Genomic DNA, 20,041 nt, shown 5'->3' with positions numbered 1-20,041 from the left:
GGATGTGACAAAGATAGTCAGGTGTACGATATTTTCTATTTTTGTTCTTCCAATTAAACTATAATTTTATGCAAAACCCCTCAAGGGTCTACAACTACTACAAGTTCCAACTCTTTCTGGATTTCAACCTTGGACTTATTACATAACTTAGATCTATATCAAAAACAAACAGGTAAGCATGACACTGCTGGGTTATTTACCTGGTCACAACATAAGTAACCAAATTTTTGATATAGCAGTTTCAAGTTTAGGCCTTTTTACCAAAACTTCTATTGTTTGACCAAATTCACATACAAAGGATTACAAACATCACATTTTTATTTACATAACTCTGGGGAACATCCCTGCCAAATATCAAAAACAAAATCAACAATTTTTCAATTCCTAAACCAAAATTCACATTTTAAAGCCAATTTGCATACTTATAATGATTTCATTTTGTTTCAAACAATTTCATGACTAGACATCCACACAGCAATACCACATTCATAAGAATATAGTTCAATTGAATTTGACCCTAAAGTAATACAAACATGTAGCACCTTTACTTTAGTACTACTGAACCTTAGTTTTAATTAGTTTGGCAAAAAAATCACATGCATACGCACATACATACACACACACACACACACACACACACACACACACACACACACACACACACACACAAATAAATCAGTCACAAAGATACATTGTACATACATACATACATACACACATACATACATACACACATACATACATACACACACATACATACATACATACATACATACATACATACACACACATACATACATACACATACATATACATACATACATACATACATACATACATACATAGATACACAAATGACAAACAAAACAGACACAGATAGACAGACAGACAGACAGACACACACACACACACACACACACACACACACATACACATACACCGTCACACTTAAAAGCTACAATATACTTCTATAGTCATTTGATGTTTCTGTTGAACTTTCCTGCCCATTAGCCCTTATTCAAAGTAAAATAACAGATAATCATAACCTATATATACTCACGACTGGCGGATAAAGTCTTAAAATAGTTCAAATCATTATCTCATGCAAATACAGGCAATTATTTATGCCCTATTTTATGATAACAATCCAATTGCTACTACTACTCAAGTTCTTCAGGTTAAAAGATAGTGAGTTTCAATCCTATTTTATCTGATAGATATGTACTGGCATGTATTATTTACAAGTAGTAAGCATTTCATTATTACATTGTGTATCTAATGGATGGGTACAGATACCTACCTGCCACTGCTCACAATAACATAAGCAACTTCTACAACCATTTTATTGTACAATTTTGATACATTACGGTGTACTGGCCTGTGTATTGGTATCATAGCTGACAGTAACTTTACTTATCTTTACCCTTACCAACTGTCTTTTCTGAAATCTAATGTTCTTCTCATTCTATTCTAATAATAATAATAATAATAATAATATTGGTCTTTATATGGTGTCTTCCCACTCTGTGTCAAAGTGCTTTACAACTGCATTACCCCTTGTACAGATATATTATAGCACAACAGCCTTCCTCAACTCCCTGGGGAGCATATAATCCATTGCAGTATTTATAAGTACATAGGATTAAAGCCTTCACATTACAACCTTTATCCTACCAGGTCCCCAATTACATGTATACAACTGGGTTGACTGAGGCATAATCAAAGTTGAAATCTTAACCAAGGATTGTAGCCGTTCAGAAACAAACAGCAGTGATGTAGCTTGAACCTGTAGCCTGCAGATTCCAAGCACTTTAACCACTTAACCATCAAGACTCCATCAGACAGGCTAAATTTTTAGTAATAACTAGTTAGGAGCTTTTGGATTGTATTCATGAACTCAACATTATCTTTCTTTCTAACTGTTCAAACTGCACTAGCTGCAACTGGAACATTTCTTGAAATTGTTTTGTTAGATATATAAATTATAATGACTTCATCATAATATCATACACGGTATATTGAATCACCTGTTGGTAAACTTAATTATGTAGTACTCAGTATGATGCAATATGTCCAATCAAATTGATTTTTGGGTCTGCACACAAAAATCAGTACCCCAATGAATCATGATTTCAACTTATTACTATACTACCTATCAATAAAACATGGCTTTAATTAACGTTACAGTGTTTAATTGGTGGTATTTTAACAATTTACAGTGAGTCTGATTGAAAAAATAGTACCCACGTTACAGCTTGTGCATGTTTAAAACAGTTTATATTTTTCTTTTAAAAGCCTACTCTGCATATACATGATGTAAACAGGGGTTGGCTTAACACGACGCTCATTATGCTAGATAACTTTGAACTTTAGTTTACTGGGTTGTGCTAGTACATGTATGCGGTTTTCTGGTCAATCATTTGTTTGTACTGGGTTATCTAATCAATGCTTGGTGTTACATGTTATGTTATTGTTAACTGATTCCATCCATACATAATATCAAATCTATCCAGTAGAAAACAAAATTACAAAATAACTCAGTTGGTTGATGTGATGTGTTTTATTTACCCTCTACCCCAGCCCCCTCCTTATAATGAGTTGTTTTTTGCTCCTCGTTATCATTCTTTGTTTTCCATTCACCATCTGCCCCAGCCCCCTTCCTTTGATCTCAGACCACTAGATAGATTTAGTGGTCTGAGCTTTGATGCATTGTTTGCCATTAATTTCAGATTCTACAGAAGCTCTTCCTTATGGTCTTTTGTTTTAATTTACCATCTGCCCTAATCCCTTCCTTATTAATATTATACATGAATTATGTATATATATTTTTTCAAATAACCCTTCTGATTCTTTGATGCATTGCTGTTTTCAATTCACCCTGTGTTGTTTTCAGGTAACCCTCGGTCGTTAAACCCCTCCTTTTGATAAATTACTGTTTTCATCAATCTCTTTCAGTAAATTATAATTATACAGGTACAAGGTTGATGAATTGATTTACATGTAGAAAGGTAAAGCTGGCCAGGGTGTTAATTACTGTATACATTGTATTTGGAAATAAGTTAAAGCTACCACTAAACTTCATACAAAAATTACACATACATTACACAAGTAGTACATATGCAAAAAAAAACTCAAACAGAAGTAGGCTATCATTCCAACAAATAGTTGGATAACTTTTTAGATAACTTGTGAACACATTGTATTAAGATGTACAGTGTACAAACATTTTTCAGCATGAAAATCTTAAAACACAATTAATTAGCCAAAATGAGACAAACAATCAAGCCATCATAACCATAATGTAATCAACTCACTAGATTGTCTTCAGGACTAAGGCACTGGCTAAAATTTGTCATCAGGTTACTTTGTATGTAACACCAGGGTACATATAATTAGTATCAGTAAGCAGAGTCTGTAGATTAACTTTACATTCACATGAAGTCATGATAACACCTTTTTTGATTGTTTTATATGTTTACACAGCCACTTAATTTGTATTTTCTAAATTAACATTCTCTGAGTCAAATTATTAAGCTTCCCCATACATGTAGGTCATGGAGTAGCCACTGGAGCTCGAGGGCCTCTGAGTTCCCACCAAAATAAGCCATCTATTACAGTAACTATAACTTACACTGATGTAGGAAGCTATTGTAGTGCATAACCTTCTCTCTTTTACTAGGGATCAAAAATCTGTAATCAGTAATTGGGTTGATTGCCATGTGTGACACTAGAAGCATGACCTGGAATATGGCTTTAGAGAGGTCATTATTTCACTAGACTGTTTGTACAAGATTATGTGCATTATCAATGTTTGTATTACACAGTGAACAATACAGGTGTTTCCCAATACATTGACATCAACATTTAGAAATTAGAGGTGTGGCATCATGTGATGTGGTCCCAGACAGTAAGTACATCACAAGATCAAACATATACCAAGGGAACAAGTCACAACACACATAAATTTGGAATTTACTAAAATGTACACACTGCAAGTCTGAACAGAGCAAGTTGAAAGAAAGGCTATAATAACACCCAATTTCTTGAAAAATCCTGTTGATGTACAAAACTAGCTGAAGATTCAAACCATTATTGTATTCAATTTATACTACTGATTATACCAATTATGGCAGTAGTCTGAAAGGTCCACGCCATTGCGCCACTATGTAATACGCCTGACCCTGAGAGAATGAGACAGCACATTATATAGGGGGTATACCATTTGATTTCAGGGGGGAAGCTGGAGGATTTTCGAAGAACAAAAATTTGTCGCCAGCCAAAAGTAGGAAAAAAAAGTTGCTGACCAACTCAAGACAGAAAAAAATTTGTTTCCAGGGTATGAGCTAAAAAAAAATCTGCTAAAAAATATGTGTTGTTCGGCAAGTGCATACACTAGCTACAATGTCATATTCCCAGGTAAATGTGTTTCTGGCGATACTGCCTACGGTGACAGAAATATCTTGTCAAAGGTTTATACTAAGGCGTAACAAAAAAAATTGTGTGGTTCCGATTACATTCAATTTTAAAATAGGTAGATTTTTTATTTTATCTTATTTTATTATATATTTTTTTTCATGTGTGAGTGTCTAGTTCAAGTTTTCCATTCTTTTCCAAATGGTCTCTGTGTTGTTTATTTCTTCCTGTCAGATGTACAGCCATTACAGATTGGAAGAATAGTTTAATGAAATGGTTTACCTGGCTATCATGGCATGACAACGCTTTATTTCTTTATTTTTCTTGAACTACATGTAAAGATTCTGTTTGTTTCTGACTCTGAGCATGCTGAGGGAGTATGTGTGGTATGTAAGTGTGTGCATGCATGTGTGTGGTATGTATGAATGTGTGTATGTATGTATGTATGTATGTGTGTGTGTGTGTGTGTGTGTGTGTGTGTGTGTGTGTGTGTGTGTGTACATATGTAGTAGGTGATGAGTGATACTTTCACGGTATATGTGAGGTGTATGTGTGTGTGTGGTATACAGGGATGTAGATAAGGACTGGTACTAGTAGTTGGCAAAAACATGGAGGTATAAGAGGAGCTATACCTCCATGGCAAAAAAAACTGGTTACTCTTCAATTTCTTGTCGGCTACTTTTTCAGGAATTTTCTAAATTCAGATTCCATTGTGATCAAGAGCTCAACTTGTAAAAATGCAATGTGCATATTCAGAATGCACACTTACATAAGTTACAAATGTACATCCTTGCATTTCACAAAAACTCCAGAGATTGTAGTGGGAAACCCCCTCCCATATGAGGTATGCCCATACCCATCCTCACTCAGCTCCTTGGTAACTACTAGTATTACTGCTCACTTTTCCAATTTTTAACTGCTTCTTTTGAAATTAGCTACATCCCTGGATGAAATATATTAAGGTGTAATATATTTCAAAATTTGAAAAGTGCAAAGTAAATTAAATTGAGTTTATCAACTTTTAGTGATGAATCACGTAACTATGCTATGCATCATCAGTGTGTCTGTCCTCTATTAGCAAAGTAACACTGCTGTGCATTACTACATAGTCAGGGCCTTTGACTGGCCCCCTTCATGAATTCAAAAACATTTGTAGAAAATATTGAACTTCTGAAGGTTAATTATTTGAATTGGTTAATTGTATCTGGACTTGTGGACATTGCAAAGTTGGGACACAGTGGAAGATAGCTGTGGGATTTCATGAATAGCTGACTGACAAATGTCAACTTTGAGTAATCTATCCCTCAGGTGATAGTGTAATTATAAGTATGATGGTATGACATTTACAGGTAATGATAAATTAATGAAGTACTCTGTCAAGAGTTGACGCAAGTAAAAACATGAATCTTTAAACAGATTTTAATCAGAATTTTGAATATACATATGCTGAAAGGTGAAGGAACACTTAATGACATAAATGTCCTGTACAGTATGCAAATTTGATGGAATCAATAATCAATGTTGATTTCTCACTCAAAAGTGGCACAAACTGAATTTGTACACTTTTTTTTTTCTAAAGTTCTAAACATTCTTATATAACCCTTGATTAAACTATATTAGTATTATACTGTTAAAAGTCAATATTGCAATGCATGCCATTGATGGCTTTAAAACACAAAACTACTTGAATCGCATTATCACAATCGCATTTTGTAGTTTGTATCTTGAGTTTAAAGCACAGATTTCCTGTCAAGTAATTTATTCAAGGTGGCTATATATCGGGGAATATGTATGTATATATATGGATTACCTTTAATACTTTAAGTCTTTCAAAGTGTCACGTTCACATCAAACTGCAAATTTCATTAACTAGAAGAAGTTTTCTGTTCAATTTATTTTACACTGAAGTTCATATTCTTCACATTTTCTTGATAATTTAAATGTTCTACATTGTCTTCAATTGCCTTTCCTGTTTGAAATATAAGCAGATAGATGTTCCAATTTTCTAACTAAAACTCTAGTTCCATACATGTACTTTTTCAATACTTACGAACCCCTTGAAATGATTATATGACAGTAAAATATTTCCACATGATCTATGGTTTCATTATAGAAATCAGTCAATTTGTATATTATGAAATAATAACAACTAAATCCTACACATAACAACTCCTATCCTACCAGATTCCAAATTGTGAAGCTGGGTTGACCCAGGCATGTTAGTGGTTCAAATCTTGCCCCTGGATTTTAGCCAAGTATGTACAGCATTTTAGCCAAGTATGTATAAAAGTAATGTTAATTTACCCTGCATTTTAAAACTGTAATATTATTCATTATAAATTTCACCACTTCACCAATATACTTCTTTTTATCTTTTAGAAGTTTTACATTATGCTACTGATGAATTCTAATTTCAACTCTGTTTATGAACTTTTCCACTCCTTTGCAAGATTTGATGAAATTACTGCATGTAGATGTATCACTGAAGGTTACTCAAGGTCATACAGTGCCAACTGATGGTAAGTTGAGCAAGAAGTTAAAGTAACCATCATTCAAATGCTGATTGACTTCAAATTTACTTTCTCCATATTTGTGTATACACTTTCTCACTAAATCTCATGATTTGATATCGTTATCTCTTTACTGGATGCACCACCAGAGATCTCTCATGGTCATTCAATGCAGCTACTCCTGAGGTTAGAGAAAGGTCAAAATATCCAGTGAGTTAGGGTACAAATAATTCTGGTCTTTTTAGGTAAATTTGAATTTTCCTTTTTGAAAATCAGCCAAACACGTCAGCTGGTATATGTAGTTACATGAAATCTACCTGAGTTCCTGGAGTATAATGAGTTCTCCATCCAAATTATGGTACTACAATGTATGTATATGTATGTATGGATGTCAATGCAAGTTTTACAAGATATCTCTCCTCTGTTCTTTGGTTTTCAAAACTTTATTAAAAGCACTAGCAGCATACAATCCCTGTTTTGCATATGATTAAATCCTGTACATAACCTCTGTCCTACCAGGTGACCAGTATAAATTATACATATACTAGTAGATTGATTTGCTCTCAAGTATGATTCAAATTTTGGCCAAGGATTGCAGCCATTCATAGCAATGATGAGGCTTAAACCAGCAACTTGCAAATTCATACTATAGCCAGCCATTGTTATTATTTGACTATCATAACTCCATAGTGGGCCTGGGCTGGTAGTTCAGCTTCCATACACTATACATATACATGTACTATACATGTCCTACCTGCAGAAGGAATGTGCAGGGACTTGAGTTTGGCTGTTGTCAACCAGGGACAAAAGTCATAATCAAGTACTGCACACTCCATCTGTAAGCAGATGTTGCATAGAAAAGCATGGTAAAAGGCTTGTGATAATTTACAGAAACTGTACCAGTGTCTAGTTGAATTCCCATCATGTATTCTCTTCATTAAATTCATTGACTTTATTTCGGAGTTGCTGTTTCTGTCATAGAGAGATCTTCTAAACATTTTCTTTTCAGCATAACATACATGTACTTAGTAGAAAGCACCATACATTGTATGAGAACTACATGTAAAAGTCATTCTAAAGTAATAAACACTTGAAAACACTTGAATGTATGTATGTATGTATGTATGTATGTATGTATGTATGTATGTATGTATGTATGTATGTATGTATGTATGTATGTATGTATGTATGTATGTATGTATGCATGCATGCATGCATGCATGCATGCATGCATGTATGTATTATGTATGTATGTATGTATGTATGTATGTATGTATGTATGTATGTATGTATGTATGTATGTATGTATGTATGATTGTATGTATGATTGTCTATGATTTTGTAACTGGTTGAGACAAAAAATACTGTAATTGTGTAAGGTACCAATATAATATAAGAATTGGTAGTCAGATCAAATACAAATTGTAATGTACATTTGTGTTGCCTACATTTGTAAATTACTATCCTGTGTAGCTATACATATATTTGTTTATCCAGATTCCTAAACACCATAATCACTCCCCAGGGATGACTCCAGTCATTTGATATACTTATTAGTTTTGCTTGGTAATGCATGTCAATGTTTATACTGTAGACAGTTTATATAACAAATTGACAACCAGATATCTGACCTTATGAATATACCAACCTTTACAGGAGTCGTTTATACAACTTTGGAAATAACAGCGTTGCGGTTGCTTGCTTGTGGCAATGAAGAATGAGACAAGTTTCAAGCAAAGACATACAATATAATCAGTGTCGGTAACTTTTCAAAGTATAAACACCACAGGATCCCCGGTGACACACTCTGTTTACTGATTAGGACACTGCATGTGATAATGATCAAATGGGACAGTGTGGCTCAAACCAGAGGCTCATGATCATACCATTATGAAGTATAATATTAAATACAATTTCGTATACAACAACAACAACAACAACAACAACAACAACAACAACAGTAACAACTTCATCTTATTATAATTCAAGCTACATACAACATGTTATTTGTTGATCACTGAAATCAGTATTGAAATGGATTTATTATTTTGTCTATTCATGTACTTCGAATGATTTATTTTGTTATCCAGCAGGCGCACACGTAGCATTACTTTACAAAATGAAGTCATCCCTCGGAAAATGGTTCATGTAAATTTACGCTCAAAAGTTGTGAGAGTTGGAACAAAAATACTCGACATGTTATCAATTTATCATTATTTCAAACCCAACTGCTTGTCCGACATGTAGATAATTGACTTTGGCTTTCCCATCGGCATGCAAGGGTAAACAATGCCTTCTGTAAACATGCTATACCAAATCATGTACTGTTGTCCTCGCTTGGTACATGTAATTCCGACATCTTTGCTACCTCTGATTTGCAAAAAGATGACTTCAATTCTGGTCGACACATTATGTGACTGTACAAACACGTGTGTGGTGTACGGGCCTTAGTTTGCTGTCAGTACACGTAAGTTATATCTCTCTTCCCATCGCTCATTCCATTTTGGCTGTGTGTTGTGTCGGCATTGATAACACTAATGTACGTGTATCTAAGTAATAAATGCTATTTCTTGCCAATTATTTTGTAATAGACTAAACATTACATAATCAAAAATACACACCACTCGGTTTCATTTCACCAACATTAAGATGTAACATTTCAAAATTCAAAGACCAACCCTACCGAGAAATGGTATGTGCTATGGTGCGTCTTGTACAATCTAATCTAATGTTATCAGCAGTAAAGGAAGTCACGTTGACGGCATGAACAGTCCTAGAACACCGTGGGAGTTTATTTTAGAACATGACAGATATAAACAAAATCATAAAGCTTTCCGTCAACCGACATCAGAGGCACCGGCTGTTGTTTTGTGTCACTTATCTTGTTGTCTTTACCTAAATTGTCTCTGCTTGAAGCTCACTTCATGCAAGCAACCGCAACGCTCTATATTCCATAGTTGTATATAGAAAACATGTATCTACTTTCATTATGTAAATGATGTGTTGTGACAGGTCAATGATCTCTCTTACTGACTTACATGTATAATAGCTAAATTATTGATATCTTTGAAGATTGGCTACATTTGTACACTGTATCATCAAACATTTTTTTTCACATGACATACATGGTACATGTATATCAAGAGAAGAAAATACACAAAAGTATGATACAAGTTACAACCTTTGGTTTCATCATACAGCATGTGCATGAATGTGTATACTTGTGCATGAATATGTATACTTGTGAGCTAAATAAAGATTAGGCTTGACCTTTGACCTTAATATCATCGACCTTTGACCAAGCTTTTAGATGAGGGCTAACACATTGCCTTGTTGAGCTGTATATCACACATTGTAGTTCTTACCCATAACTATTATTAACATTATTTTGTCCTACAGATTTTTCTCTATGTCTGTCTTCTAGCATTTATTTTCAATTTCAATACAGTCTCCAAAATATCCCATTGTAAAATTTTCCAACAGCTTTTTTGTGCTGCATTAAAATCTGTTGAATTCTATGGAAATCTTATTAAAATATCAACTATATTTGAATCTATCGTAACATATCAACTGTTCAGTTGCAACACACCAACTGCATGTGTACCTTTAGCCATTCCTGATACAATGAACTAAACGACATCCTAAGTCTATGTACAAGACATTGACATTTGTTTGGGCTTTTTGGGGGTGGGGGTGTGGGTCGGGGGGGGGGGGGGTTATTGGAAGTGAGAAATGATAAGAAAGGTGACCTCTATCAACCTGATATTTTCAACAATCAGTCCTGAAATGCAATGCTATACCACTACTTTGAGAAGAATTTGGAGGAGGGGTATTAAATTCTTTCATCAGGGTCATCTGACACTTTATTTTGAAGTTTAATGCTGTTCTTGAAGAAATCGCTGTTACAATAGTGCTAAGGCACTGCAAAAATGAACCAAAGACAATGCTGTTATAATAGTGCTAAGGCACTGCAAAAATGAACCAAAGACAATGTTGTTATTTGAACCAATATTTGTAAGCATACAGCTGAGCTATAGCATGGAGAAGTGTTATGGCACAAAACATTACATTTATCATTTTCAGTGTACTAAAACTTAAAGATATGGTGATTTGTTGACTGTCTTGGGTTATTCTGCATCATTTTTGTTTTATTTCTTCCGTTTTGTATTTTAGAAAATGAGTTTTTACTACTGAATTGAAATAAACATGAGATGATCATGTGAATGACATTGACATGTGAATTGTGATTGATGTGTGATTTGTGATTGATGCATGTTGAGTGGAATCTAATATTATATCCATTTGACTACTTTATAGCTATGTATATGGTTTGTGCCCCAATGTACATCATTTATGGTTAATGGGTCTGGTGAGGGTGAGATGTGCTATCATGGCATTCTGTGAATTTGATGTGTATAACAACTTTCATACCACATTGCCACCATGACAACCAATCAATGTGACCTGGTTTGAATGTGAATGCGGGTGTACATATATGTGAAAATAAGATATGGGGATGCAGTATATACATTGTATACTGAATATCACCAAGTAATCACCATAAAAGGAGCCATCATGGTATTGGTAGGATATACAACTCATGCGCCCCAATGTACATCATTTATGAACATCATACATCAATAGAAAACTTGCAATCCAAACTGAGCATGCTCATATGCAAATGACTATGGGAGCATATGTAGTTATCATAATACCTGATATGGATTGATCAGGAGAATACAGGTATAACGCCTGTAAGGCTCTGGGTAAATGAAACTAGAATATTTGTGATTTCAAAAAAATGTGACAACGGTGATTACTTCATGTTTATCATATTTCCCATAATGCACCATCCAATATATATTCAAGACGGCAGATTTGCAAGTTTGCCTTTTGATACATTTTGTACCTTCAATCAATATGTGCCATACATGTACATACTTCAAATGTCATCATCCCACCTACATGTACTTCATTTTACTGTTGTATGAAATGTTACCTTCATTTCTACAGTTCACACACACACACACACACACACACACACACACACACACACACACACACACACACACACACACACACACACACACACACACACACACACACACACACACATCCACACCCACATAAAAGAGCCCATTGGGTCAGGAATGCATGCCCAACAATGGCTTACATGTACAGGTAGTTCAGATTTCATCAAATGTTAGTATACATATATTTTGTCATCTGAGTGTCAACATCTCTTTTTCAGTCTCAGTGTGTTTTTTTTGTAATGTTTTTCTTGTTGATCAGTTCATTTCAGGTTCTAATGTGTGTGTAAGTGTATTTTTTAATGTAAATATTGTATATTTTTCCTTTCTCAACATTGTGTAAGAAGAGCCTATGGCTCAACAATTTATCGAGGTTAAATAAAGTGAATATTGATAATAATATACAAAATGATATCATTGATTCAGAAATGTTTATATAGGTGTGTGTTCTGCCACTAGCAAGTGATAGTTTAGTATAAACACAACTTTTTAGTCTCTTTAATTTATGAAAAGTATACCTTAATTCATGTCTCGTTTCTGCATAATTTAGTCTCTATAACGAGAACAAATCTTTGGGAAGCCAAGATGGCATTCCAGACAGACACTGAGTTCTGAAAAAATCCATGTCAAAAGTACAAATGTACATGTATTTGTCAATTCTCAAGTAATTTTCAGTAAGGACAAAACTGCAAGTGTCAACATTGTGATTCAACTGAATGTGCGTGTTCTGTCATTCTAAAGTATTTACTGCAGACACACATGTTGTCGACTATATTTAAAATCTACAGATACCGAACATCTTGTGATCTCTTCTAAGCTGTGGTTGTGTATGCTGTCATTCTATAGTAATCCAACCATACATTACAAGTATCTAGTTTGACATTATACATGTATATGGTTAGATTGTGCAATTATGAATCATACATTGTAGCTCTGTATAGCAAGGTAGACTTGTGTTCTTGTGAGGTTTCTGGAGAATACTTGCTTGACACTTTATGACTACTAGTACTACATGTAGTATTTGAATTGACATTATATCATGGCACAAAAACATACCTTTAATTTTATCTTATATATTGCTGCTTTTCCAGAAAAGTGAATTTTGGATACCCTTTTTCATTTAAGAAGGACTTTTATAGATTTATAAATTACAGTCTAAATATTGCAAAAAAACCTTCTTTTTAGTGTTTTGAAGAAACAACACATTAATTTCAATGATACTCAAAAGTTATCAAAGCTGGACAGATGTTTCACTACAAGTAAATTACATTCCAACTTAAACCACATTCAAGTTAAGTTGTAATTGTTTGGGAAAATGATTTTTTTCTGTGTTTGTTCTAACTTCTAACTTCAAAACACATCTTAATGCATTGATTCTGTAGTGCCCAAAATGTTCAAAACTGCCATGATATCCTTCAATTTTTCATAAATGAAGTTTTATCATTCCCAATATTTTATCCATTCAGAAAATACTAGTGACATATGGGCTTTATTAGTCTTCAACTCATGGTGACATAGCCCCTAGTGTAACTGATATTTTCCTTGACTGATTGATAACAAATAGTGGGGAACACCATAGACGGGAATAGTCCACATCTTTACAATTATAATTTCATACAACAAAAACACCAGGTTGTTCACTTGTTTTATCCCAGGATCTCTGTCTTTGTTTTAGAGTACATACCGAGCTACAACATCACTGAATGAAGTTGCACAAGTGAAACTCAAAATTTGAGAGTGGCTTGTTTACCATTATCTTATCCCAATTTCCTGCATCATATATTTACAATACTCCATAGATATCAAACCACTATATGGCGTCTAGTATGATGATAATCAAATGTTCAATTGCAAAACAAGATTGCTCTCTCAGTGGAAGAAGTGATCTTTTCTGATTCTCTTCCTGTTGATGACTCACAAATGCTTGTGGAATTAGCTTGAAAAAGGTCCTCTTTGCACATATATATGATGAAGATAGTGATGGAGAAGAGAAGATGTTGTTGCCCATAGCAACAACCACTTCACTTTATATAACTGACAATCATATGCCAAACACTTCATTGTGATTACAATTCAGCCTGACATACTTCTAAAACCAATACTGTTTTTTTGTCACTGGGACATCAACACATGACATTTAAATGAACTTGAACTGATGATAACTATCATTCACAAGGTTATCATTGTCATACATTACTGAAACTTTTCTTTTTAGAAATAGTACGACAAACATACATACCTGTCATCACAGCTTGGTGCCCGCCTATATGGTGGATACTCAGACATTTTGAAGTTATGTCTTTTCCAATTCAATGATCTTTTGCTCTTCGTTAACTCGTACTGGAAAATGAAGATTCTCCTGATCCAAGCTCGACGTCCAACCCAAAATCTTCCGGAACCTTACCAGAATCTATCAATGTTATCGTTACTCTTAATGAGGTTTTTACAGTGTGAACAGATCCTTCTGCATCTGAAATGCTGCTTAAGAACATACGCATCTATATTCATAAGTTATCTTTTCAGTACAAGCCCATTTTCACGTTGAAGTTAGAATGTAAAACAACTTTCATGTAGTCGACCATCAAAACGCGGAAGTGTGTCGAACTTCAAAATGGCGTCGAAGGAACCTTATGTGGACGGTGCTATTCTGGAAAGGGGCGTTTCCGTATGTAAACTTACAAAGGTTGGAAATAATTCATGACAATGAACTGTTGTTTACTTTTAAATAATCATTGAATGCTTCATCAATAGAAATTTATATCGAATAGGAATTGAAAAATAAAATTCTGATTTTTCGAAAAATAGTTTTGTCCTGTCGCAATGCCAAGAATAGTAGCCCAAACCCCGTCTTCTATATGTTCTTTCATGGTTTGATCCATCAATCGCGACGACAGGTCGCTAAGGTGAAAGGTTATGGATCTTCAGGGGTCGCAAAGTTTTAGTAGTACGAGTAGTAGTACTACTACTACTAGTAGTAGTAGTAGTTGACTTGTTTTCGATTTCATGTTACATTATACGTGAATACACCTAAAAAACAGAATTATCTACAGACCCAAGCCTTTCAATGTCAACACTACAATGCTTTTGCAAAACCTACCAGACGAATAGCCCCTACATTTGCATCAAAATGTTAATTATTGACAGTTGTCAAGCCGACCAGCTGCTCGTTGAATATATCTTTTGAAAATGTGCGAAATACAAAACGGTTCACAGCTGTAGATTCTGTTTACCTAATCGAATTTGTTGATTGAATTGCTCCGGCTATTTATTTATTCGCCCATGATGCACTGGACGGGCTGGTACAATTATAACAAAAAAATATTATCTATCCATCCATCCATCGATCTATCTATTATGATGCATCTATCTATCTGTGTTAATTTTGAAATACCAATAATTATTTATGCTGCTAAATTTATTTAAATGTAATCAGGTTAGAGGACACATTTGACGGTTTCAACTGTTTTACTCGGGGTTTTTTACTCATACTAGTTTGAAGAGATAAAAATATGGTAGAACATTAAAAATGTGTCAACGCCACCAACCGAGTGTCGTTTCAGAGCACATGACCAGTATCAACATGACCCGGTAAATAACCCAGCAGTTTCATGGCACCCCATGTCTCGTCATCGCCAACAATATTTTCCAAATTTTCACAAAATTCTACCTATAGAATATTTTTTGATTCCAAAATTATAATTTTTAAAACTGAACAGATGATCTACATCCAAAAATCCGTTATTTAGTAACAATATTTATCTTTGTATGTAAAAAAATTGCCACTTCCTGATTCGATGCATATTATTACGCAAGTCGGGTATCTTGACACTGAAGGCTAAATAAGGAACTCACTTCATGCACCAGCAGTGCAGACGGCATTTACGCGAGACTACGTGTGGAAAGGTCTGGGAGCTCCTGTCTCATCATAAAATTTGGGTCGAAATTTTGACCGACGGAGAGGTTAAAGGCAGCACAATCCACACACCAAGTAAGGACTGTTATCGCTAAATGGGGGATTACGGTTTTGGACTCAATACGAGTAATCCAAGGGCTTTGTCACCGATTGAGTTCTACAACAGCCTGAACACGACGACGTCTTTGTTTTCTTCAGAATCCCCTACCATGCAAGATGATATGTTGGCAGAGAAAACTGCTGGGAAACAGCAGCCGCAACAACTATCACCAGGTGTGGATCATAGTTCAGATAATTCAGAAGATTTGTCACCGTTAGGCAAGTCAAAATCAGAGGGTTCGAGTCCCGTTACTGTTCAAGACAAGATCAAGAGCATACAAGTTGAAACAGCGACGTCGTCAAATTCGCCATTGCAGTTGGGATTTCAGGACGCCGGTAACGCTGCACTGGCTCCAAGTTTCTGGTCAACAGCGTCAGTTGACGATACATTTATGCAAGGGATACCGACGATGAACGGTGCCGTTCAGTTTCAGAACTTTCCTCCTAATCCTGCGCCAGGGCCAATGTTTAATACATCCATGGCTCCTCAGATAAGTCATCCCCAGCAGCAGAATCCGCAGCATCATCAGCCGCAAGCTCAACGGCGAACTCAGCCGACACAACAGAATCTTTTCCCTGTTTCAACGAGTCAACAAGCTATAATGCAACAACCCGCAAATATCTACATGCAGCCCAGCAAGCAGTACACAAATTGGAGCAACCCACAGCCGCAACAACCAGCCTGGGCAAATCACCAAAATGTACAGACTTCACCGTGGGGGACTGTTGGTGGCCCACATTCCCAACGGAGGTCGGCTCCTGGTCCTTCAATGAACCCTGGCCCAATATCCCCCATGAAAAAGACAGGCCATCATCAACATCCTGTTATATCGCCTTCAAAATTTACACGTAGTACCTCGCTACCAGGGACGAAGACATACCATAATGCAGGTCTGAATCCAAGTTTCGAGATCACCTCGCACGACGACAAGGGAAACGACCATCACTCGATGTTGTCTTTTCATCAGGTAAATGTTCTCTTTTCAGGCAAAGAACATAGGACAGGGCAAAGGGGGTTCTGCACAATAGCACGATGTTTCATTCATTCATTCACTCTGTTGGGAAGTGAAATTAAAGGCACAAATGGCACTCTTTTTAGGTAGTGTTGCGTTTGAACTTAGACACAACATGTCGTCATGAATTTTGTATGGCACGCGTTGAAATAAAATTAAATTGTCTGGAGTCAAATATGACCATCGAAGACTTATCAGAAACCAAAGGCGAATGCCAGAAATTCTTGACAAAGGTCTACGATTCTGGATATCTTGTGTGACGAAAATAGATGCATGTCGGTTTGCATAAATTATATCAAAAACCGGTAGGTTTTCTGTGTAATTTACTTCGATATATATTACACATTTAAAGGGATATATTAGTTGTTGGCTGGGCGGTTTGTGGACAAAAGCCATTGTGATAAGAACCAGGACAAAGGTCGATGTTTCAGTGACCTCTGGCAGACCTTTGTAGGGTTTCATTTTTCACATTTTTTTTCGGAGGGAGCCATAGTTTATCACTTTTGTTGCTATTCTGTTTCTCATAGGCTCTAAACCTCTACTTTTCTATTTTATCCTGTGGTAGTCAGATGTATCTGTGACCATTTGTTATATTTTTTCAGGCAATCAGATTTAAACAAAGGGGGTATGCAATTTATCTACATATGTTGGTCAATATGCCTTTAGGCCTTTGTGGTAAATATTTAAAAATATAATATTGTGAAAATATGGGAAATTTGGGTAATAGTATTAAACAAGAAGAAAGCTGTTATTTATTTTCTTCTAAGTAGTTTTTTACAGAAGAATATAGGAAACCAATTCAATAATTTCAAGCAGATGGTCTCCTTGTCCAAAAAAAGATGCATGTAGTGAGAAACCCCTATCACATAAGAATGTAGATCACAACAGGGATCTTGGTTTAAGTGTAAAAGCTGCAAATATTTTGATACTGCCAAGCAGAAATGGCCATGTACAGTGTAAATGTTGTCCTCGTAGATTATGGAATATTTCTACACGCGCGGACTCATAGATTGTGAAACATTTCTACACGTGTGGAAACTCTTTCAAAGTTAGTTATGAAAATTTCTACTCACAGAGTCAAAATATTTCTTGGTAGCAAATCCCAAACCTTCGCTGACATCTTGTGAGCATTGCCAGGCGTGTACCAAAATGGGCCACCATTATGTCACAGGAGAGAGATGCTAAATTCTCTTCCAAGTAATGTTTTGATTCCGTGAAGAGAAATGTTCTTTATGAAGTATGAACCCAGAGTCCATGAACATTCATTCTCGTCTTTTAAAGTTGTTGTATAATGCAAGTAATTTATGCAGAAAAAGTTTTGTCTTTGATTCATACATCAGCCAAAAAAATATGTACTGACCAGGTGAAGAATTTACCAACATACTCAATACTTTGCAATTGAATGTGCAATCAGTTCTTTATTTAAATGGAATACTCTTTAGGATGTATTGACAGTTGCTGTATGCCCCAACATGATTGTTGAAAATACTTGATTAAAATTTGGAAAGTAAGCTCACAATACAATAAAAAGAAGAGAAGAATATAAGCTATTACTAGTTGATGAATTTGCATTCATGATGAAATTTGGCAATATTGAGATGGTTAAGGATGTTTTTATTCACTTTGCACACCTTTGTTTTGTGATAGCAGTAACAAATCAATAGGAAAGGCTTTCCACACATTATGGGATAATGAATTATTAATTAAATCCAGCTGAGGTACCCTTTTAATTTGTCTAGTTCTATGGGACACATTCATCAGTTATGCTGATGTAGTAGTTATATACTGTTAAGTCTCCCACCAAATGTACCGAAGGTAACAAAGTTATTCATATTGCCATAAGATGTAACAACCACACTTAATGAAGAGTACAAGTTTCAGACAAATATTATAGAACTCACAGGACTAGGTCTGTAATAAAATCTGCCCTATACAAATTTGTGACCATGCAGTTTATTGTTTATTAAGAGTAACAAGAAAACTTAGTGTTCACAGTCTGTTTCAGGGGAAATGGTGAAGTATGGCAGCCATTTTGATTTGTGGAAATTAAATTACATTAAGAAGTATTTTGTGTTGTAGAATGACCTCAAATTCTTTTCATCATAACTTTGGACAGACAAGCTTTTGTGCAGGATATTTTACCTTGGCTGTACAGTTGTTGATATCAAGTTGACCTCTTACCTTTGCTTTGTTCTCTGATAGCTACCATTGACATAGTGCCCTTTGTTTTGTTTATACAATCTGCATGATATTTTTTGCCAAGGGTGATAGGGAAACCTTTAACCGCAGTGCATACCTAGTTATATGTATCACAGTATGTACAGGTAACATGTTAAAAGTTAGAATATTATACAGTGATTCTGTGTTAAAAATCTTAATTAGCCAATATAATATGTACTAGATCTTGCATAGCAGTTCAACCTCTTTGTTTATTAACTATTTGTAGTATTATTTACAATGGACATAAAATATTTCCCAGCATTGTTCAGGCTCAGATCCTATTTTAAAATTAAACAAATTGTTATTGTGTAATTGCATACTGCAAGTTAATTCAGCAAACGATTTACTGACTCCACCAATATTGGATTTTGTTGTTTTCATTTTGTACCATAGGATCACAACAGCCAGACTTATGATAGCATGAAGTTCCCAGCATTGGAGCACCATCTCATGGATATCATGCGAACACCTGCAGAGCACCCAGACAATCATTTGAGAGGTTTGTATATTTTGTTATATATATATATATACATATATTTTTTTATTTTATTTTTTTTACATATTCCTGTACCCTCAATTCTTTTTGTTAGCTATGTTGCTACATGTATGTTATTTTCACATTGATGTATGGCACTCAAAAGGAACAAATGTCTGACACATAATAGTTGTAATATATTAGCTAAATGTCTATCTGTAAATTGTCAAGAGAGAATCATTTTCAACTGTCCAGTCCTGTAATTTGTTGTGTTGTAATGTATCCCTTTGTTGTGTCTGTAGAAAGATGGCAAATTGTTAAGTTTTCTAGAGACATATCAAACCTATCTGTCTCTGAAATTTATAGAT

The 20,041-nt window shown here is 35.0% G+C and overlaps 2 protein-coding genes and 1 long non-coding RNA gene across 4 annotated transcripts in view; 2 read left to right on the top strand and 1 right to left on the bottom strand.

Annotated features, from left to right (window-relative positions):
- Positions 1-14,561, bottom strand: part of LOC144446713 (E3 ubiquitin-protein ligase MARCHF5-like) — a 52,002-nt gene extending 37,441 nt beyond the window's left edge. Inside the window, exon 1 of the mRNA XM_078136535.1 lies at positions 14,193-14,561. Coding sequence (XP_077992661.1) covers positions 14,193-14,239 — 47 coding nt within the window. The 5' untranslated portion in view covers positions 14,240-14,561. The remainder of the gene's footprint in view (positions 1-14,192) is intronic.
- LOC144446715 (uncharacterized) overlaps positions 1-20,041 on the top strand; it is a 173,024-nt gene that overhangs the window by 34,774 nt on the left and 118,209 nt on the right. The gene's annotated exons all lie outside the window — the stretch shown is intronic.
- The window catches only part of LOC144446476 (cytoplasmic polyadenylation element-binding protein 2-like), a 66,574-nt gene continuing 62,376 nt past the window's right edge, over positions 15,844-20,041 (top strand). For both annotated transcript variants that reach the window (XM_078136245.1, XM_078136244.1), the window contains exons 1-2: positions 15,844-16,933; positions 19,592-19,697. In XM_078136245.1, coding sequence (XP_077992371.1) covers positions 15,962-16,933; positions 19,592-19,697 — 1,078 coding nt within the window. In that variant the 5' untranslated portion in view covers positions 15,844-15,961. The remainder of the gene's footprint in view (positions 16,934-19,591; positions 19,698-20,041) is intronic.

Source organism: Glandiceps talaboti, chromosome 15 (assembly GCF_964340395.1).
Source record: "Glandiceps talaboti chromosome 15, keGlaTala1.1, whole genome shotgun sequence".
Classification (NCBI taxonomy): Eukaryota; Metazoa; Hemichordata; class Enteropneusta; family Spengelidae; genus Glandiceps; species Glandiceps talaboti.
Note: the sequence above shows the minus strand (reverse complement) of the source record. Positions and strands in the feature narration are given on the sequence as shown.